The 22,315-nt window shown below is 48.2% G+C and overlaps 2 protein-coding genes across 4 annotated transcripts in view; one reads left to right on the plus strand and one right to left on the minus strand.

Annotated features, from left to right (window-relative positions):
* Positions 1-88: 88 nt before the first annotated feature.
* On the minus strand, positions 89-2,963 carry RPL35 (ribosomal protein L35). The gene is made up of 5 exons (XM_063409777.1): positions 2,702-2,963; positions 2,063-2,598; positions 1,366-1,502; positions 940-1,021; positions 89-304 (listed from the first exon to the last, which is right to left on the minus strand). The coding sequence occupies exons 1-5, from the start codon at positions 2,961-2,963 to the stop codon at positions 155-157; spliced, it is 1,167 nt and encodes a 388-aa protein (XP_063265847.1). The 3' UTR covers positions 89-154.
* The window catches only part of SCAI (suppressor of cancer cell invasion), a 37,973-nt gene continuing 18,381 nt past the window's right edge, over positions 2,724-22,315 (plus strand). Inside the window, exons 1-7 of one of the 3 annotated variants that reach the window (XM_063410228.1) lie at positions 2,724-2,843; positions 10,634-10,695; positions 13,754-13,885; positions 19,814-19,909; positions 20,517-20,603; positions 21,155-21,253; positions 21,900-21,996. In XM_063410228.1, coding sequence (XP_063266298.1) covers positions 10,694-10,695; positions 13,754-13,885; positions 19,814-19,909; positions 20,517-20,603; positions 21,155-21,253; positions 21,900-21,996 — 513 coding nt within the window. In that variant the 5' untranslated portion in view covers positions 2,724-2,843; positions 10,634-10,693. Of the gene's footprint in view, positions 2,844-2,982; positions 3,028-10,633; positions 10,696-12,002; positions 12,165-13,753; positions 13,886-19,813; positions 19,910-20,516; positions 20,604-21,154; positions 21,254-21,899; positions 21,997-22,315 lie in introns of those variants that run through there. The other 2 variants (XM_063410229.1, XM_063410230.1) reach the window with 2 other exon arrangements.

Consider the following 22,315-nt stretch of genomic DNA (forward strand, 5'->3'; position numbering starts at 1 on the left):
CTGTGAATCCTCCCATTTCCCTCCATTAGGCTGATGACTCCTTTATGGCCTCTGTCCCCAGCACTCCCAAAGAAAGCAGCCGTGACACTTCCAAACCAAACTGGGTTTAATGAGGCATGCCCAGCCCCGGGCAGGAGCTGCAGCGTGCTCAGGGCTATGCCTTGATGGCGAATTTCCGGGCCGGGTACAATCGCTCCTTTCGCTGCTGCTTCTTGGTCTTGAGGTTCTCCTCGTGCTTGTTGAGCCTGCGCCGCATGGCCCGGGTCTTCTTGGGCCGCAGATCCAGCGGCTTGTACTTCTTGCCCTGTTGGCAAAGACACGCAGAGCTGAGTTCAGACACTGCCTCGAGCAGAGCTCCTGCCACAGCAATAGCACCGCTGTTCTCCTCTTTTCCTTGCGACTCTCATTACAGCCTGCAAGTTCAGGAGACTCCTCTCCACGGGGAAACGCGAGTGGATTGGAACTCTTGCAGCAGCTCTGACTCAGGTTCAAGTAATGCCTAATCTTACAAGTCCCAGTTATCCAGCACCTCCTGAAAAGTTCTTTTTTCCCCACCAATGTAATGTAATTCAAACTCCAGGAAGTGACATTCCAAAAATTACAGAACCTTATTGATTTTAAGAATTTATTTGGCACCTGTGAGATGAATAAATTTAAAATAAAAAGAGTATCTCCATTTCTGCAAACTACATCTCCCAGGAAGTTCACCCCACAGCAGGGATGCTGCCAGAAGACTCTCCTGCAAAAGCAGGCTCACCAAGCTTGCAGAATTCTTCCACTAATATGTAAAAAGGAACCATGACCAGAGAACTTTAAACTGAACACAAATGATAGGTTTTCACTGAGTTTTAAGCTTTTAAGTAGCAATCCTTCCCACAAACTTTGTAATTGTGAACAGCAAAAGCGTAAAGGCCACTTACAGAAGATGTCTGTCCTTACCTTGTAGAATTTCCTCAAGTTCTCCTTCTGGGTCTGGTTGATGACAGTCAACACTCGGGCAATGGATTTGCGCACCACACGGCTGCAGGCGGGAAAGAGAGGGATTTATCTCAGGACACGCTGCAGGACGAGCTCCGTGGATCCAGCGCGGGGTACAGAGCCCGTGTGTGCTCCGGAGCCCTTACACTGAGCCAAACGCCAGCAAACCGCGGCAGCGCCCGGCGCATCTCCGCTCAGCACCTCTGGGCAGACACACACACCGACCCTCGGGCCTACTGACATGTGCTCCTCCTCCTCGCCGGTTTTATAGTTTGGGGTTTTTTTTACAGCCCACAACAACCACAGCCTGCGAGAGCAGCTCTCAGACACGGCGCACCCGGGCCTGCCTGCCCAGCTCCCCTCGGCCCCGGCCCCGGCCCCACTCACATCTTGGACAGCTTGGAGGCCGCCCCGCCGGTCACTTTGGCCACGCGCAGCTGCGACAGCTCCACCTTCAGATCGTCCAACTGCTTCAGCAGCTCCTCCTTCTTCTTCCCGCGCAGGTCTCGGGCCTTGATCTTGGCCTGCGGGCGGCGGACAGGCCGTCAGTACCGCCGCCGGTACCCCCGCCCGCCCCGGGCCCGCACCCGCCCGCCCTCAGCCCCCGCAGCGCCAACGCAGGGCCCGGTGGGATGTGGGCGGACCGCCGGGATTCCCGGGCCCGCTGGGACGGGGGCATTCCCGGGTTGCCGGTTCCGCATGCCGGCGGATCCCCGGCTGGCCGTTCCCGCGGGATGCCGGCGGATCCCCGGCTGGCCGTTCCCGCGGGATGCCGGCGGATCCCCGGCTGGCCGTTCCCGCGGGATGCCGGCGGATCCCCGGCTGGCCGTTCCCGCGGGATGCCGGCGGATCCCCGGCTGGCCGTTCCCGCGGGATGCCGGCGGATCCCCGGCTGGCCGTTCCCGCGGGATGCCGGCGGATCCCCGGCTGGCCGTTCCCGCGGGATGCCGGCGGATCCCGGGCGCCGTTCCCGCGGGATGCCGGCGGATCCCCGGCTGGCCGTTCCCGCGGGATGCCGGCGGATCCCGGGCGCCGTTCCCGCGGGATGCCGGCGGATTCCCGACGCGCGGCCCGGCGCACTCACCATGGCGGGCGGCGCGGGCGGCGCGGGGCGGAAGGGCGGAAGCGGCGCAGCGGCGGGGGCGGTGCCGCGGCCGGGCCGTACCAACGCGGGCTGAGCGGGGGAGGAGCCTGCGCGCCGCGCGCCCCCCGCGGGGAGCACTGTGGTCCCGGCCGGGGCGATGACAGGGAGGGCGGGAGGCACGGCTGGCCCCGGGCTCTGGGGCTGCAGCCCCGCGGGAGCCGCTCGGTGCTGCGGCTGCCGCCCCCGCCCTCGGCCTCTCTCGGCCTCCGGAGGCCGGTCAGAGCGCAGCCGGTGTTCCCGCACTGGCCGAGGTGCGGCAGTCTTACACCGGCAGTGATGGGGACGTGATGGCGGGCGGGGCGGGAGGGGCCGCCGCGGCACCGCGGGGCAAGGGCAGGGCCGTGCGCGCAGGCGGCCGCGCGGGACGGACGGACGAAGGGACGGACAGACAGACGGGCCGGTCCCGCTCCCCGCCGTGCCGCCGCCGCCGTATCCAAGCAGCCGCCGCGCCTCACCGGCAGCAGGGTAGGCGGAGCCTCTCGAGTGATGGCCGGCACAGCCAATCAGAGCGCTTTCTCGCCGTTAGCCTGGGCGCTCGGCCAATAGGAGCGCCCAGGGGCGGGGCTGGCCGGCGCGGACCGGCGCGAGGCGGCAGCCGCGCTCCCCGAACCTCGGCGGCGCTGCGGCCGCGCCCGGACCGGGACCGCGGTCGGGACCGGCGGGTGCGGACGGTGAGCGCGGCCGTCCGGCAGCGCCTGTCCTGCTCCGGCCCGGCCTCCAGGTGCGGGGGGCGGAGCGGCAGCGCGGGCGGACGCGGGCGGGGCGGCGGCGGCGGGGGCGGGCGGGAGCGGTGGCGGCTGCGGGCGCCTCGGGGCAGGCCCGGCGGCGGCGCGCCCCTCATCGCGCTCTCGCCCCCTCAGAGCTCCGGGCCCGGCGGAAGAGCCCCGCCGCGTGTAGGTGCCCAGGTAAGGCGGCAGGTGCGGGCGGGGGCTGCGCGGAACATCCCCCGACGGCGCGGCGGGTCCGTGCCCGGGGCCGCGGTGAGGGGCGGCGGGGCGGGAGCTGCCGAGGCCCGGCGGCGGCACGGGGCCGTGCTCGCCGCTGTCTTTGCCGCTGGCGGAGAGGAGGAACACGATGTGACACGTCTAACGCTTAGGCCTGGGTTGGCATCGTAGCTGAAATAATTACCCAGACGACCCCGTCTTTATTAACTTCTCCGTTCCTCACGGTCCCTTCCCGCTCGCGGCTGGCGAGGCTGTGGGTGCTGAGCACGCCGGTGACAGCGGCACTCGGCATCGGCAAACGAGCCCGTTGGGAGGGAATTTGCAGGATTTTACGGGAGCAGCCTGTGCAGTACTGGATATCCAAGCTGCTGGTTTGATGGAATCATCATGGGTTTGTTCTGATTTTAAACTTCTATCGCAGCAGTTCCCTTGTCACTGATTTTTTTTTTTGTACAGAGAGGTGTCTTGGACAATAGGTGACATGAGATGCCCTTGGGGACAGAAGCTGGATGGTTGTTATGTTGTGTCACCCTCTCAAATTTCTTGCCCTATAAAAATGTCCATAACCTGTTTAAACATTCAAGATCAAAACTGCAGGTTTTCAGCTCTAGATCTAATCTCCCCCCACAGAATAGGACCTGTTTTCATCAATGTCAGTTGCACATCTGTCATTTAATAACCAGACTCCAAGCTTCTATGCTTTATCTATATCTGGGCCAAGCACTTCTAGTCTTCCAAAAATGGACCCCTTAATATAAAAGATTCTGGATTTTGCACAAGCTATCCAAATGCAACCTGTAATTCACGGCATGCTGTCCAAGCTAATGAAAAACAGCTCTGTGGGACCATATGAAGACTAAAATGTGAGTGAGTCTCCCAGCATGTGCGTGCTTCCCACCGCTCCCGCGGGCAGCAGGGCTGCTGTGGTGCTAGCAGTCTTTGCAAATCGTAGAAAATCATCCTGGTACGGATCTTGCTGTGGGATTTGCAGGTGTAGTTCCTGCCTGGGGTCTCCTCACCCCGCGTGAACCCGTGGTGTGGTGCTTGTGCTGACCCTGGCGTGGTAGAGGATGCACTTCAGGAGCCTGGTGCCCCGCTGGGGATCGTGTGTGTAGAAAAAAGAGGCTTCATTTTCAAATCATATTCATGCAGTCTCATTCAAGATATTTGGATAAATTGGACCACGATTTATGTTAAATGAAAGAGTGAGTCACTTCACTAGGAGCAGAGAGCATTATTTTCCAGTCATTCTGGGCTGCCAGAGCAATATAGACAGTCACAAATGTGATGGCCGGGTCCTTTACTGCAGGAAATACAAAAACCATTCACAGAAACTATAGAGAGGGAATATTTTGTTGTGCTAAGAATGAGAATGTGATCATTGTTTTGTCTCGAAATGTAGCTACAATACAGTATCAAAATTCAGTTGGCAATCCACGTCCCTTACAAACAAGGGAATATTTTATCACAACGACGTCTAGCTGGGCTTTGCTCTACGTGTAAGAATGATACTGCGTTCTGTGCTCATTGTGCTCTTTTGAGAAAGTCGATCTACAAGTGATAAAGATGCTGAAAGTGCGTTCCAGCGGGAGGAACACGAAGCTCATTGTTAATCATTTCTGTGTCCCTGTTTTATTTTGTGGAGGGAAGTAATAAAAATGGAGTGTAATGATTGAAAACATCGAGAAGCTTCTAACCCTAGTCAGTTGTGCACTGGCATCAGAGGATGGTGTCTGGCCCTGCAGGGAGGGCGCGGGTTTGGGGAGGTGGGAGCCGGGGGCTGCAGCTCTCCCGCGGCTGCTGCTCCTGTCACATGATGCTCTGCACAGTCCCCTGCTCGCACTGCAGCTGCCTGCTGCCGTGTGCCACTCACATCTCCCCTCTTCTTGCATCACTTGTATCCTGCTTTGGCTCTGTTGGCGTTAAATGGAGTTGATGATCTGCTGCGGCACAGATGGATAATGGGAATTCATTGCATTATCTGGACACGTTACTTTGTTGGCTTATCTTTGATTCTGCTTGGTGTGCTTTGGGTAAGGAGGGAGATCTCTGGTGTGAAAGTCTGTTCTGAGGTGGTGTTACTGCCTAAAGAGCTGAAATGGAACTGATATGAAACAGAAACCCACAACACCCCCACTAGCCCCTGATGCACAGCACAGCTATTGGATTCTGACCATAAAAACCTGGATGCTGATGTCTTTTTACACAGAATTTTACACAGTTCTCATTTTTTCATAAAAATGACTGCTTTTATTGGAGCAATCTTGGGAGAAGGACAACCAGGACCTGTACATGCAGATTTTATAATAATTTTGTTTGGAGTTCTTGCATAAGAACATTCTGCAGGCTTGGCTTTTACAGCTGAGGTGCACTGTTGAAGCACAAAAGCTCTACTCAAGATGTGTAGTTTTTAAACAGGCTGGAAACAGAGGTATGGTATGGAGCATGTGTTGCAGCAGGAGGAGACAGTTGAAAGGAGTGGACCAAGTTGTGGGAGCTGCACTGAGGGTCACATGGAGGTCTGGTTCTGTAAAGTATGTAAGGAAGTTGCCAACACAAATATTACCTTGCAGCTTACATGTGCTGAGGGAGAGCAGCACAGCCCTGCAGCAGGGATGGAGCAGAGTAACCATCAATCTGCTTCCCTGAGGATGTCAGTCAGGAAAGGAAGTGTGCGATGCCAGAAAGCCTGGATGGAACTGCAGGTTTAGAGGACTTGTTGTTGGAAGTATTTTTAATTATTGCTATTAATATAATGGAACACAGACTAGAAGTTGAGTTTTTAAAATATAATTAAAGCAGAAGGCAGCAAAGGGATTTCTCTGCTGTGAGGCAGAGGCACAGCTCAGGAGCAGTACTGCTCAGGAAGGTGAATTCCCTGAGTGATGATGCCCTCCCTGCAATTGCCAAGTGTGGTGGCAGCTCCCACCAGACACTGGTTTGGAGGGAAGAAGTGAACCGAAGGGCTCAGAAAGCTTTCCCAAGCTTGTCCTGCATTCCCTTTTGTCGGAATACAGTTCCAGTTGGAAGGCAGCCATTGGCACCTTGGCCGAGGATGGGAACAGGCTGCAGAGTGTGACGATAGCTGCCCTCCAGATCGGGTGCTGGCCTCAGCTGCCATTTGGGCCAGCCAATAAATCATTTGGCTCGCTGGAAGGAAGCCTCTCCATCCAATTGCTGTACAATGCAGCTTCATGTTAGCTTCGTGTTCCATTTCAAATTAATGAGTGTACTTAAAAGAGTTAAAACATCAGTTGTTGTCAGAGGAAAGAAAGAAAAATCTTTCTTGTAACTAGGATGCTTTTCAGGAACTTGGCTGCTGGGAAGGCGAGAGGCATGTGCTTTTCCGCCCTGCTTTAGGTGATGGCTTAGTTCAAGGGGGCCCAGATTTGGCTCAGTCAACAGTTGTGTTGGCGTCTTGCCATCAAATGTGCATAAAATGGAGCTGACTGCAATTCCCTCCTCACTCTAACATGGAGGGGCAGCCGGAGGGACCCGAGGCTGCTGTGCCGTGCCGAAGGTTGGCTTGGCTGTGAGGCTCACCCTGGGATGTGCAGTCCCTGCAGCACGAGCTGTTGCATTGTGACTGGGTTGTTGCTTTCGAGTCCCTGGGTTGTATTTTGGTGTCTTGTCATAACTAATGCATTTCAGCCCTTGTTGTGCCTGTGCTCCCAAAATCGCTCTCCTTTCTCACAGTGGCTTATGTGCTTTTCCAGATGTAGGAGGTTCATCTCTCATTTGCAGGCTCTTCCTATGATTCTGTGGCTTATGTGTGTTGCCACAAAATCAAGATAAAACAAAACTGGCATTTTAGCTGCTCCAAGAACATTGTGTGTAAATAAACCACTAAATAGTTCAGCCTGTGAAATGTAAATACACACAGCTCACTGCCACAGCTGATGGTGTTTTTCTGTCTCCCTTCTACCCTCCTACCCTTGCCAAGAGTGGGCCAGCCTGATGGTTTTTTTCTCTTGCTCTTTCATACAAAGCAAATGACTGCTAAGTACCATGTAGGTGGTATGCAGGCACCACGACAGATTCATGATTTGAATTTGGATTAAAAGAAACACTTGTGTCCTCTTCCACATTGCTTCTGCACCATCTTCTGGAGATTCCAAGACTCTGATGACCCAGAAATTCTTCTTTGGTCTGACTTTGAGCTTGAGCCTATTTTTAATAGCAAACCAGTGAAGTCAGTACAAGAGCAGGGGCCCAGCTGTGATGACATTTTTATCCTGTGCCCTTTGTTCATCCTATACACAAAAGGTCGTGAACCGCAGTGAAAGGGGGATCACAGAGGGTGCAGAACAGACAAAGGTGGAACAAATTGTCAGTGGCAGAAGCATAAAGAAGAAAAGCAAAAGTTTTGTGTTCTGAAGGCGATTGAAGGCCACGTGCATCCCGTGGTGAGATCATGTCTCTTGTGTTCAAAGTGAGTCTGCCCAGAGTGAATTCAGAAGAGCCTGCTGGTGAGGTGTGGCTTCCATGATCTCAGTGTAGGAGGCAGGAAGGGACTACACGGTTTCCATGGCATGATGTTAATGAGCACCTCCGCATTTTTCTGAGAGAAAAGATGCCAAAACTGCAGTTCTGGATACAGACAGGTGTACTTATAAGCAATAAAAGGATTTTTAAAGACGTCTGAAACATATGAAAAGCCTGATTCTACAGACGAAGCACTTACTTGAAGTTAAAATAATGGGATTGACACTGCACATTGTATTTTCCGACTCATTTGACTCAGAATGGAGTTGAATTTGTGGTGTTGCCTATTTTCCTACAGGAAGTCATGAGACTGCTCCTGCCAAGATGTCACAGGTAATGCAGAGGTGGCAGCTCCCATTAACTCCAAGGTCTTATTGTGAGGCTGTGTGCAGATCTTCTCATCTTCTGATCTGCTGAAGAAAGAATTATGCATTCATGTGAGAGCAGGAAACTTTCAGTTGGCAGCAATAAAATTTGTGCAACTTGTATAACAGTTCTTGTGTAACTGTGAGTGCCTGCTCTCTGCCACTTCCACTGGCCACAGCAGCGTGCAGCTGGGGAATGTGCGTGCGTGGGTTTATCTTGTTTTCTTATTTATTCCCTGCCCGCTCCTTTCCCTTTTTTAGGAATGCAATTGCATGATCAAGCAGCTTCTTTTTTCTTCTTCTCCAAGCAACTTCTAAATCCCTTGTCTGATGTAACTGTTGCTGCCCTAGGGAGAATGGTCCTGAAGATTACCTAGTGAGTAATTTTCACACAATTCAAAATGAGTTGAAGTAGAGTGGTTTGTTTAGTCCATCTATTAAAGGGAAGGAGAGTCAGAGAAAATTGTTGTGTTGTAGGAAGCATCTGGCCAGCCCCTCAGAACGTGTGGAGCCCCAGGGCAGTGGAAGCTTTCCCTGTGCTGGGGAGAGCTGGGTTTATTGGGATGTGAAGGGAAGGATCAATCCAGGTCAATGTGGGACCAGGCTCCCTGTCCCTCTAGGAGCAGCTGCTCGTGCACAGGAGTCTGTTCATACACAGGCTCACTGGGCCTTGTGTGTTCTTACTGTTTTTTTAAAGTGACTTTCCTCCTGCCTCATCTTCAGAGGTAGCAGAATTTTTGCAAGTTAGCTGTAAAAAAGTGTACTTTAGTAGGAAAACCAGTTTCTTGGAGAATTCCTGATAGGAGATAGTTGCTATATCTAGTTGTATTTGCAGGTGATTTTGTCAGCCATGCTGTAATTTGTATATGAAATCAGACTTTCACTCTTGTAAATAATTTCTCCTTAGTGTCCTTCGAAGTAAGCAAACAACCAGGCAGGGAGAACATGATTTGACCAGCATTATCACTTAAATACAACAGCTACTTGTTTCTCTTTCTTAAGTTAAAGTTGCTTATCATTGTGGCATTCAGACAGAAGTGTCCCCAAAGCCCAGGCTATGTCCTTTTCCTTGTGCACATCCACAGAGCAGTGAGCAGGGCTGGGACACAAACACTCCGGTTGTTCTGGCCCTGGGCATCGCTGTCCCCCGGGACTGAGCCTTGCCAGGAGCTCAGGTGTGGGCTCAGCCTGCTCCCAGATGCCTCCTGCAGCATCCAACGAGCTGCTGGAAAAGGAGCTGGATATGTCTGGAAGAGCTGCAGCCACTGCAGTGCAGACATGCCCTGAGGTGAACAGTGGTTGGGGTGAGGAATGTCTGTTATTGGTTCCAAATTTTACTAAAAACCTTGGAATAATATAGAAATCTTCCCCTCCGCCTACATTTTATAAAGAAAAATGGTTTGATGTGTAACTGCTCATTGCCATTCCCTCTGAATTCCTGACTCTAGCAGGCTTTGAGGTTTTCAGTGCCTGTCTGGGGAAATTGCTAATTATTTATTTCAGTGTTTCTTGGGCAGAACCGAGTGGTGTCTTGGGAACTTCAGGGCAGTGGCTTTTGATGGAGAGTTAGGTATTCTGGCAAGAGGAATGAATTTGGTTTCTGATGCATTTTGTGTTGTCTGAGGCTCTGTCAGGACTAGCACTCTGAGCAGATCACATGGAAACACACAGATGGTTTTCCCAAAACGTGCAGTATAGCGTTGAAAGAAAACATGAGACATGAGTGTGCCAGTCTGCGGAAGAAAGGGACAGGCACACAGGGAGTCAAGGTAGGCATCCTGCTTGGTGAAGGTGGGATCAGCTGGTTTTTGATAGAGTTTTGAGATGTGATGGTTCCATGCTCTGTGTATGAACCATCAGGAGCTTAGTTTTATCTGTGTTGTTAATTTGCAGATAAGAAATAGATACCAGCTGGGCGTCTGGCTTTGTGTCGCATCCCCTTTTGGCAGTGACGCTGTGGGAGATGTGTCAGGATGAAAAGTGGAAAGAGAGTTGGTCTCTGACTCAGGGTTTGACAGCTTTAAAATCCTGATAGACTGGAATGTGTTTTCTACCATTGGTTTTCTGTAGAGAGCAGTTCTAGGAACAGCTTAGTTTGGGGAAGATCCTGTATCAACATGATAGATGAACAAAGTGTATTTGCTCTTGGTTTTTGGTTACCACTTGTGCCTCTAAACGGGAAGTGGGAAGCATTTGAAAACCAGTCAAGATTCCATAGCTGAGAAGAAGCGATGGCTTAAAAAAAGGCAGTTGGGTTGTACAAGTGCTCTCTCAGGAGGTCGAAGTGCCACGTTCAGCCAACTGCTGTGCAGCTCCAGGAAACTGCTCCTGATTCTCCCTGTCCTCATTGATATATGAGCTTACATCCCCTGACATCCTCCTGTCCATTGTGCCCTCTGGTGACACCATGGCTGCACCTTCAGCGTGTGAGGTTTTATTTGCTCGTACAGGTCGGGTGGGAGGGGAAGTTATGACCCCCCTTCCAGCAGGCAGCTGAATGGCAGCTTACAGTGATCCTGGCCACGTTACAAATCTAAGAGGATGTAATGCACTTATTGAACATATCCATGCTGGACTTGCATTGTCAGCTTGATTTCCCTGACCCGGAGCATTCCCTCACAGCTTGCAAAGCCTGCCTTGCTTTGCAGGCCCGAATCCCAGGGCAGAGCCAGTGGGGAGTGCATACCATTAACTTCAGCACTCTTTTTCCCTTCCAGCTAAGCCTGGAAAACCTTAGCCAAAAGACAGCAAACCACAGGGAAGTGGAGACGTGTGTGATGTAAGTGACATCTGACTTTAAAAATACTGGCCAGCACCATGAAGCCTCCATCCCTGTCCCGTATCCCTGCTCCCACTGCCCTTCAGCTCCAGCTTTAACTGCCATCCTCTGGGATCTCTGTGAAGCTCTGCTACCCTGGGTGCGGCAATGGGATGAATTTGTAAAATCCAATAATGTATTGCATTAAGCAGACCTGGAATTGTGTGTTCTGAGAGCTTGTAGGGAAGAACCTGGCACACCAAGTGTTGGCTTGGCCAGCACGGGTTTTCTGCCTTGTATGGCCTGAGGAGTTGGCAAAATCTTTGAGAGAATAATAAGTTCTGCTGGAAGCCACCATTTTCTGACTTATTCTAACAGTCTTTTAAACCAATGTTTCAGTGTCTCCTTCTGCAGACTCTGGAGAACATTTTTTTAATGTGTTACTTAAGAAAAATTGTCATGCAAAACAGCCCAACAGTTTCTTTGGCATGAAAGAAAGCAAAAGACATCAAACAGAGAACAAGAAATTAAGTAGGTGATATTCCTGGTATAGTTGGGCTGTCAAAACTGGGAGAACTGTCTGTCTACAGATGAGCACAAATCCGTGTGATAACTTCTAGTATCAAAGAGAAGGAGAGGTCCCCATTGTGGATGTGCTCCTGGTTGCTTTTTATTTATATTGTTCATTTGGAGCTGAGCAGTCCCTCAGGAAAGGGCGATGTCAGGAGCTGTATTCCTCCCTTTACTGTGCCCACTTGCTGTTCTAATAATAATTCTCCCTCCTGTCTGTACTGCTGCTGCATTACAACACAGTCCTTAGTGCAGGAGCACCTCCTCCTCTCCTGAGCTGCTCCTGATAGTGGCTCTTCCTTTGTACAGCACCAATACCAGCCCCTCCGGAGCATGATAAGCCAAGACCAGTGCATGAAACAACCAATTTCATTTTCCTTCTTTGCCAGCTGGAAAAGCCAGCTTCACATATTTTTCTTGCCTTCCGATACCTTTCACATTGGCAGGCTATGGATTTTCTTGTGTATCTTTTACTGATTGCATAAATGGCCTCTTCACAGTGGGTCTGGTGAACTCCTTGCATGTAAGAGCTGCTTGGTTTTAAAAACAACCCAAAGCCTAGTTGGTTTTATTTGCCTGTGCCAGGGCTAGCACAGGTTACGTTGGCAGCGCTTGGGGTTTTTGGGTAGTATAACTTAAGGATAGTGTAAAATAAAATTCACTGCCATGAAATTAAAAGACTGTATAATAATCTAGATTGTATGAAACATACTTTGCAACTTAAGCAAGCTCCTCAATTTTTGCAAATGTATCTGAAGCTGCTCTGGAGTGCCTGGACTACCACGGTGGAGCGCGGAACCTACGGGCTCGCTGCAGGATTTAGGTCACCCTTGCTGTGGAGCACACAGGACCTGGAGTATTGTCCCTCTTCCTGAAATTCCTGAATCACCTCCTGGCTACTTCTGACATCTGTTTTTTAGGTCTCACTGTTCACTTCAATCTCTTATGTTGGAGCTTTAAGTACTTGGTGTTGTTTGTTTTGTGCTGTGTAAATGTGAATGTTTGGAGGTTTTAGACACAGGCTGCTGCTTCAGTCTTCACGTCCTTCTTGCCAGGCTCATGCCAAAGCTTGTGACATCTGAGTGGTGTATTTTGGACTCTGGCATCTGTATTGCAGTTACCTGACAATACAGAGACACTTTTAACCTTTTTCTGGAGCTCTTCAACAAGTGATTTGTGCAATGCCTCCATGGCCTTGCACTGCTGCTCTGGTGCACTGTCACAGGGTGTGTAAAAACAAGTCTATGTGGGCTGCATCTTGTCTAAACTGGGAAATCATGAGACTGCTTGGTTGGCAGGATGGGCCTCTAACTTACCCCAAAAGCTGTGTTGAAACTGCATTTGTTTCTCCTGCATTTGTTAGGCAGGAAGTATTTGTTCAGGGAAGCATTTCTGAAGCCTCTTTAGTTACTGTGAAGGATTTTTTGTGACAGTTGCTGAAAGATGCTTCTGGGTGCTTCCCAATGGCTGGAAAGAGAGAACTTTGCCATTTCCTGGCTTGGACTGAGACATGTAGGTAATTATTTGTGTAAATAGCATCCAAACAGAGCTGCTGCACAAATGGAAACTTGTTGCTTAACAGAAACACCAAAACTAGTAGAGAAAATGCTGGAAGTAAAAGCTGTACATGTGCCCAGCTAGAGGTGTGTTTATCTTGCACAAAAATCCTGAGCATGGCAGAGCTGAAGACCTAGCAGCCATTTCCAGAGGTGTTTGGTTGTTGCTTCTGCTGCAAAATCTGTAGCTCATTTTTGTATGCTCAAAAGGATAATTTGATATCTGTGTCTGTTTGGAGTAAGATTTTTAAAAAGACACTCTGCCTCTGTAAGCTTTCATATTCCCTTACTTACTCAATACTACAATTATCTACATTATATCTTAGTTTTTTGTTCAGGTGATTATTGGACAATATAACATTTTACTCATATGAAGAACAGAAATGGATCTGCAGGTATGATTGTGGGCAATGCAAGCCATGGAATTAAACAGTCATGAGGATGCAGAGAGGAAGGATGCTTTTTAGTGTCCTGGCTAAATTTGCCTTGTTTTAGCAATAGGAGCTGTTGAGCTACATTTTCAGCAGTTACAGAAAAAAATGAAATGTAAAGAGAACTGAGGCTGGCCTCTAAATACAGCTGTGGGATAAATACCTCTGCAGAAGGCAAATTTGGAGAGGATTTCTTTGTCCAAGTGTGAAACCCAAGTGCTGTTTGTGCTACAGTCCTTTCATTGTCAGTTTTGTGTTTGTGAAGAAAGTCGTCAGTTATTTTATTTTTTGGCTATTGTACCACTGTTACTTTTAATTTTCCTCTATTAATTAATGCATTGTGCGATAATTAGTCCCATGCCTTGATTCCCAGCTTTTGTTTTAATGAGTCTTGGGAACAGTAACCTGTGGAGACCTGCATGCTCTGTGTTACATCCCATGGGACTGAACATGCATCTCAGTCTGGATGAGTTCATAGCAGCCCTTGGTTTTTGAGTAATATGGCTATATTTTTCTTCATAGGACTGAGCTTGCCCTAAAAGAAATCATGTCATCAGGGGGAGCTGAAGATGATATTCCTCAAGCAGAGAGAAAAACGGTGACAGACTTTTGCTACTTATTGGATAAATCTAAGCAGCTCTTCAATGGCTTAAGGTTAGTGGATTTTTGACAGTATTCCTTCAGAAAAGCCTTGGGACGCACATTGCAGCGTGTGATGCTGAAGTCAGTTGTACAGTGAACATTTCAAACCCACACCCAGTAAGTTTGTTTAGGAGAGAACAATGCTTCTCTGTAGGGGTTCTTTTGGACCATATATGTAAGAACATTTGTATGAGCAGAGGTTCCAGTTAATAGTAAACTAGAAGCTGGAAATCCCATGAAATTGATGTGATTATTGATGAAATGGTGTGTTTGAAGGCCACAATTAAGGATTGGGTGTGACTGTGTGCAGTGCACAGCATGCAAATCCAAACCACTACTGTCTCAGTGGAAAAAGAAGGGAATAGGGAGCATTGGTCTGGGTGGGAGGAAAGGAGGAGAGGGAATATCTTTGGGAAAGAAATTCAGGAAGCAATAAACAGAAACATCGAAACCATACCCTGTGAAACAATGCTTAATCTGAACTGTAGAGAAAGGTAAAATCTACATTTATCTCCTAACCAGCTGCAACAACAGCTGGAAAGTCCGACTGGTTTGTCTGCAGGGGAATATACGTTTGGACAGTAATATGGATATCCTGTTTATGTCACTATATGCTGAGTTAAACAGCATGTATGCAAAGCTGCTTTATTTCTAAGCTTTGCTGTAGAGTCTCTTAAGTAACAGGGGTTTGAGCTCATATCTGGTTAGCAGTTCAGCCTCTTACTGGTCTCTGAGTAATGCTGTATGTTTGGGCCCTTATAGCTTGCTGTTAGTCAAACACAGATGGTTAGCAAAGATGCTTTTAATTCCTCCACCCCCCGCTATTGATAATCCTTTCATGTGCTTTAGAAGTTGATTACCAAATCCAAAACAAACATTTTGTGCTCCAAAATCTGAATGGCAAATGGGCAGTAGAGACAAGGAGTTCTTGGTGATTGTGTTTGACCCCCCCATGAAAGGCAGTCTAAAGGAACTGAGATCTTGAGACCAGGATTTCCAGGATTGTATATGACACTGCACTGGCTTTCTGATAGATTTTGCTTGAAATTTTGGCCTAAGTCTCTGAAGAGTACAAATGAACACAGTTCATGTGTGGCTGCCTGCTGCTCCAGTTGAGATCAAAGAGGTGGCAGAGAACCTCCACAGCCATTCTGTCTCTCCTTTGGCCGTGGAGGGAGGTAGTGCTTGTACCAGATTTTGAGATGAGAGATGGAGTTTCTCAGTATATCCATGGTACTTTTCTGGAAAGAAACTTTCTTGTCCAGCTTAATGAAAAGAAAATGGAAAATACCTTTGCATGAAGTGTGGCAAATCAAAATAGAGATGGGATTAAGCAGCTGCTTCTGCTGTGTGGAAATAGGAACACTGCAGAACAGGAACCTGCCTCTGCCCTTACTGTAACCTGGCACAGTTACTTCTTACACTTGACCACCATTTCACCTCTAAGACCTGTGATTCCCATGGGCATAATGACAGGATAAAGCAACATTATAATTCTCAGGTATCTGCTCTGTTAGTGCTTGTTCTCTGGGGAATTCACCTGGAAATGTCTTGGCAAACATCCCAATTCTTAGTCCAGTTGCTTGTTTTTCCCTCCAGCATAATAAGTGCGTTTGATTCATGCCTGACACCTTCTCTTTTAAAGATGATGATGGCCTTTTCTGCTGTGTTTTATGCCATTCTCTTGCCCCTACCACATTTTTTAGAAAAGAAGTGATGGGGAGGGAGAGGAGAGCAATGATTTCTTTCCCAAAACCTCCTCTGGGCACTTCAGCTACAGGGAGCTGAGCCTATAGCTGTGTTGGCAGCTGCTTAGCTGTTGCTGCTGCCAAAAATTGCAAGGGCTCAGCCTGCCACGTCTTTGTTTCAGTAGCATTTCCTTCCTCTCTTCCCAATACAGATGCCAAATACAGCATTTGAGGAAAATATATGATGGTGTGCCAAGGTTGCTGCTCGAAAGTGTACTTTGTGCTCGTGCTCCCAGTGATAGCATCTCCTGTGGCCATGCCTGCAGGGATAACCCAGGGGGGTTGTCTGTCTACCCTGGGCTATGAGTTAGACTAAACCACTGATGAAGTGTGTTGCAATGGCTCTCTTCCCTTTCCCCACTCCTCCTTGCTTTTTTCTTGAAAAAGGCTGGGAAGAGGGAGGCTATAAGGAAGCAGTTTGTCATGGTGTATTGTCACTGGTATTATTTTCTTTTAAATGTTAAAAAAATGCTTAAATGTGTTCAGTATCACAAAGAAGCCTGAAAGTTCAAGGAATTAAAAGACTTTCCACAACTGTATTTTAGGGATGTGGTTGTCTCTGTACTGGGCACTTATCCTGTTCTGGGCCCCTCATGGCAAGAGAGACACTGAGGGGCTGGAGCATGTCCAGGGATGGAGCAAAGCTGGGGAAAGGTCTGGAACAGCAGGAGCAGCAGAGGGAGCTGGGGAGGCTCAGCATGGAGAAAAGGAGGCTCAGGGGGTACCTTCTGGCTCTGTGCCACAGCACTTTTATCCCACTGCTGCTCAGGGTCTGGGAATAGGAACCTGTAACTACTACAAGCCCATGAACATAAAAGGAAATTGCCTCTTTTTATCACCTGTCAAAACTGTGAATGTATTTAAAGCTTTGAATGTTAAACTCACAGTTATTGTAGCCTTTCTCTTTGAAGCATACTGCTGAGTCTCTAGGACTTTCTCAACATCTTTAATGTCCCTGTGTGACAACTTCCATGTGGCGCTGGCCAAGCACACCTCAGCACCTTTAATTGGGTTTCAGCCAGTATTATCTGGCAGCATGGCTGAAATGAACTCCTGACAGAGAATTAATTATGAGCATGTAAGTAGTGCTGGCCTTTGTGGAGACAAAGAGTACAGCAAGAATCGAATAAAATTCTGGACTGTGAAATTTGTCCACCAGCCACACTAGTGCAGCAAGAGAACCAGTCTTCTGTGCTCAGTGTGAGAAACCCATCCTTCTAGAACATCAGATTTTATGTCTTCATGTCCCATTTGGAATGTTTTAAAAGCCAAGTAATTGGAAATGGTTTCCACTTGTTGTTGCAGGCTGTTGCACTGTCCTAAATCAGATCTCCAGTCCCTCCTGTGCATTTGGATTCATTTGGTTGCCCCTTTATTCCTCCTGTGGTGGTGTTCAGCCAGAGCAGGTCCCCCCCGGCGCTGGTTCTGAGCCAGCAGCCTGGGCTGGGCACACCCCACAGGAAAACCCGCTGCCTTTGTCTCTCCTCACTGCTCTGGTGTCCTTCTGCAGGTCTGGAAGGAGCAAAAAGTCTTGCTATAACATAGGTCTCGAGCTCTCAAGTTAGGTGTATAATTGCTTCAGGGTCATGTATTCCCGGTATCCTTTGGTGGGAGGAACTGTGTTAAAAGGCTGCTCTGCAATCAGCTGAGGCTTTGGGATTCTTTTGGGCTATTTCTCACCAAATAATGCACATCCACATGTTCTGTTAAAGAACTGCACTGAATGTCCTCTTTTGCTTATGCATCCACTTTATCATGGCAGAATTTCTTGGTACATGGGAGCAGCATGTGTGATGTTCAGCACAGAGCAGTAAAGGGATGGCGGGAAGGGCAGCTCTTGTCTGCGAAAAGCTGTAGTGAAACCACAATAATGTATTGTCATAAATGAAGTTTTATTACAGCCATGTCAGAATAGTATCAAAAGAACAAGTGCTACTGTCTGTTTCCATGGAGATCCTTCCCGTTCCCTGGGGAGCCGAGGAATCCATGGCATTGTGCAGCTATGCCAGCTGCAATTAGGTGAGCACGCTGCTTGAAGAATATCCGTGTGGACACCCAGCAGTGGCCAAACCCACGGACATGTACTAACAGAGCCTTCTTAAAACACCGCTGATTTTCACATACTCAGATCTAGTGCAGCGCAGTAAGTTGAGCTGGGCTTTATGTTTAGGTTATGATAGAATGTTTAGGCTTGTACAGAGGAAGATGTGCAGTGGGGAGGTGACAGGTGAGGTTTAGAGGGTGTTTAATTAGCTCGCTGATGAGAGATAGATGCATGAGCATCATCAGCCCATAATTACCTGCTTATTTCTTAGTTTGTGCAGATACTGGTGTTTGGGAGAAGGATGTTTTCTTGGCTTAGAATTTTTCAAGTCAACTTGTTTATTCTGTAAGTTAGTGCCAGGGAACTTTGATTTGTATAATTTTTTTTAAATTACCCATTTTAGTGTTTTGTATTTATATTTTTTTCAATATACTTTGACACTGAATCTTGTGGATGTGCTAATTAAATTAAAGCTACCTCTTGCTGTGTCGAAGTCTGCGCTGTATCTTCGGTGTGTGTGTTTGGACAGTGCCTTAGCTTCTTTTGTTTAGCTAAAATGTTTACATCTATTACAACAAGAGAAGATGGTGAATTTTTCCTTGCAGAAAATGCTTTAAATTTGCATGTATTTGTATCAAGCTGTACTTGAATGAAGATGTTGGTACCCTGAAGCACCTATTTATATTCCTGTTTACCCCTTGCTACACTAACATATGTTGCAAGATTTTGAGCAGCCAATTGCAAGTTTGAAGGAATTTTTTTGTTTTTTAATTTGGTAAGATCCTGCCCAGATTCCTTGGCATCTTCATGGAATATCAGCACCAAGTACTGGGATGCTTTTCCAAGCTGGTAAGAGCTGTAGCTGATAAGGGATTCATTTTGCTTGTAGTAGCTGAGCTAGGTCCCTTCAAGCTGTGTGGGAAGTACAGTTGGCTGATGAGCAGAGGAATATTAATTTCCTTTCCTACCTCGGGTGCTGTTAAAGCTATGACAGTGAACAGAAACAGGCCAGAATGCTGCTCTGAAATGGTGTGTACTGCTCTGCTTCCCTGACTCCTTCAGAGGACATGGCAAGGTTTCCTAAAGGTGGTGCTTTCCTTGGTCTCTGCCCTCCAGGCTTGGAAGTGGAATGTGCTGAAGGTGGTACATGAACCACCACAGTGATTTGAGAGAACATTCCTTATGGAAATCAATCTTGAAGCAAATGAAGGAGGATGCTGTCTTGGAAAAGCTGTTCTGCTTCCACTTGTGGAGTTGTGCAACTCCTTTGAACGAGCTTTGGTGTAGATGTGTAGGGAACGAGTGCTCAGTGGACTCAGGGGTTTGGTCTCTGCTGTTGCATTTGTTCCAAGATTCAGGTCACTTATAGGGGATGGGAGGAGTGAAGGTTGAGAGCACAAACCTTTAAAGCCAAAATCCTTAGGAATATGTCATCGTTGTGGGGTGGAAATATACCACAGCATGAAAATCGAGGGGAGCTAGGAGAGCAGAACTGAACTGGGTTGACTGACTCACCTTGTAGCACTGGAGACTGACAGGAAAAAACCAGAAGTTCTCAGGCTGTGTCATGTCTCTAACTGTGAGCTAGAGGTGACAAATGTGGTGATGGTGAACAGAACCCAGTGGATGTTAACTGTGAGCATCCATATGCTGGCCTGACCTGGTGACACTGGGACAGTGGTTTTGTTTGTGATGTCATAGGCTCTGTTTCTGAAACAGGGTCATATCCATTTGAAAAAGATTGTTTCTTAACGAGTAACAATAAATATCATCAGTCTAAAATAACTGATTTCCACTGGGTTATTCTGCTTGCTCTTGGGTAGGATTTTCTGTATTCTGATATTTTAAGAGTCCAATTTGTCTTTCTGTGCATATAATCATAAAATTATTTCTCTTTTAGCAAAAACGTAAGATATTTTCAAACACCTGTTGCATGTAAGAACATGATAATTTCCCATTTGGAAAGACCCAGTAACAAGAAGTTTCAAGAAACTCTGGCAATCATGGTCCTTGTAGTTCTGGGAGAATTCTAAAGTATGTCAAGTGAACTGTGAACAAAGCAGTTCTGGCTTTGACACAAACACACTCCTGTCATGTTTGGCTGATTGGATTCTGCTTCCTAATTCTGCTTTTGTCACTCTCTTGCAGGGATTTACCTCAGTATGGGCAGAAGCAGTGGCAATCCTATTTTGGGCGAACATTTGATGTTTACACCAAACTCTGGAAGTTCCAACAGCAGCACCGGTAAGGAAATGTTGTAGGCAGATGCATTGTGTGGGTTTAAGTGCAGCTTTAATCTCTGGAATGCCCAGGGCCCCAGCTAAGATTGAGATTTCACTGTGTTGTTCAAGCATGAAGAGAGGGAACAGCCACTTCCTGCAGTGCTCACAGTCTATTGAGTTAAAATGTTGCAGAGTGTTCAGTGTGACTTTTTTAACAAACGCTTTTGCTCTACCTGAGTGTGTGCTGCTTTAATTTCTTACTGAGGAGGTGATGGATTCTGCAGAGCAGAATCTGGAATGGTGTGAAGTCTCTTGCTGCAGCGTGGGCTCTGATCCTTCACACCTTCCTCTGGCTGCATAGTCTGAGTGTTCTCCTGGGAAGTTGTGACCTTTTGTTGTGTGTATTTTGTGCAACACACTTATGTGTGGTTCTGGCAAGTTTATGCAAGATAAATGGCCCTTGTTGTGGAGTGTGTGTGCTATTGGCTCTGTGAGGGGCTGCTGCTGGCAATGCTGCATCACTAATGAAAGCTGAATTTGGCCCTGCAATGGCTCTTTGTCTTGTCTGGTGGGATGTTCTGGGAAATTTGGGAATCCTTTTAATGTTTCTTTTCTCTCCTGCGACATAGACAAGTATTGGACAATCGGTATGGGTTGAAGAGGTGGCAAATTGGGGAAATTGCTTCCAAGATTGGGCAGCTCTATTACCATTATTAGTAAGTAAGCACAGAAGAGGATTCAGTGGGCAATGCAGGGTTAGTGGCAGCTGCATGCCAAATGTCTGGATGCTCAGTCAGGAGGAATCAGGGATTGGGCTGAGTCACGATGCCTGTTTCTGAATGAGGGCCCTGGGGACTGCATGGGGTGCTGCAGGGAAAGGCTCCTGTGAGCCTGGTGCCACGTTACTGGTCACACTGGTACTGGTCACACTGGTACTGCCCAAGGACCTCGCTCCTGCCTCCAGCGCGCCTTCCCTGCGTGCTGCACTGGGATGTTGTGCAAATGTGTGATTTACAAGTTTGGGAGCTTAAAGTTCCTTTAAAGCGTTCGGTGACCCCATGGTGCAAGAGGGCAGCTTTGATTGTTACCTGAAATGGGATCCAGGCTCTGACATCTGCTTTCCCAGAGTTGGAGCCTGGCTTTCATACGATGGCACTTGAGGAGGGAGCTCTGCTGTGGATGCACAGGATGGCTGAGGGGCAGGAGGGGAGGGTTTGGCACGGCTCTCTCTGAGAGGCAGTGAGCTGATGCCCTTGTTCCCCCGCAGCCTGCGCACCTCTGAAACCAGCTATCTCAACGAGGCTTTCTCCTTCTACTCAGCAATTAGGCAGAGGTCGTACTACTCCCAAGTCAACAAAGAAGACAGGTATGTCTGAATGGAGGCCCTTGTTTTTTCAAGACTAGAAAGGTGTGGAAGCAGCAAGGAGCTATAAACTGTGGGAGCATAATTAGGATAAAATCCTTGTTGTTGAAGGAAGTTTCTTTTAATCCTTCTGCCATGATCGAAAAAAAATAAATAAGAGTGTTGCTGTATGACTGGAAGAATATTCTGTTACCTGGTCCTTGATAGAAAGCTATTAGCCCCAAAGTTTGTAATTTTAAATCCTGAGCAGTACCAATGCTGGGAGCTGGAATGCTGTGGGTGGAAGATGGGTCAGCTGGGCTGAAGCAGAGGAATCTATTTGATTCTCATCAGGCCTTTCAGGGGAACAGCAGCTCGTACTGCAGTACAGCAAGGTTTGAAGAGCTGCCCATGGTATCTGACTCCCATGACCCTGTCATGTAAGGAGGCTGTGTCTTTCTTAAGTTATTTTTTATGTCCCTGTACTCAATCTTAACTAAACCTCCAAGCAGCCAGGTGGCTATTCATCACCACATGAGCTCAGTCAGAACTCTTAATCTGCAAGTGTTCAGCCCTGCTCTGGTCTGAAACTCCTCCTCTCCCTTACCCCTGCTGCCTGCCTCTGTTTTAATGTCAAATTTGGCTGTGGTGTTTTTGTTGTTGTGTCTAGGCCCGAATTAGTGGTTAAGAAGCTGCGTTACTATGCAAGGTTTATTGTGGTTTGTCTCCTGCTCAACAAGATGGATGTTGTAAAGGATCTTGTAAAGGTATGCTAAAATCAGGATAAAGGTGCTGAGGGGTAGGAGGTTGCTGATCCTTGCTTTTCTAGTCTGACATCCAACACAGAGAATACCTTCTGTGATTCAGACATTCAATAATGACACTTAAGGATCAAATGGTTTGGTAGCATTGTTTGAACAGCAAGTAGAAATATTCCAATAGCTGCAGCCCAGACAGGGAGGTGCCTGGAAGTGCAGCAAAGGAACAGCAAGCTGCTCCCCACAGCATATGCTTTGCAGCCCCTCTGACAACCTCGCTTCAAGCAGTTCCTGGGCTTGACAGCTTTGTGTAGGTTGCACTGCTGTC

Source organism: Prinia subflava, chromosome 12, assembly GCF_021018805.1.
Source record: "Prinia subflava isolate CZ2003 ecotype Zambia chromosome 12, Cam_Psub_1.2, whole genome shotgun sequence".
In the NCBI taxonomy this organism is placed as follows: domain Eukaryota; kingdom Metazoa; phylum Chordata; class Aves; order Passeriformes; family Cisticolidae; genus Prinia; species Prinia subflava.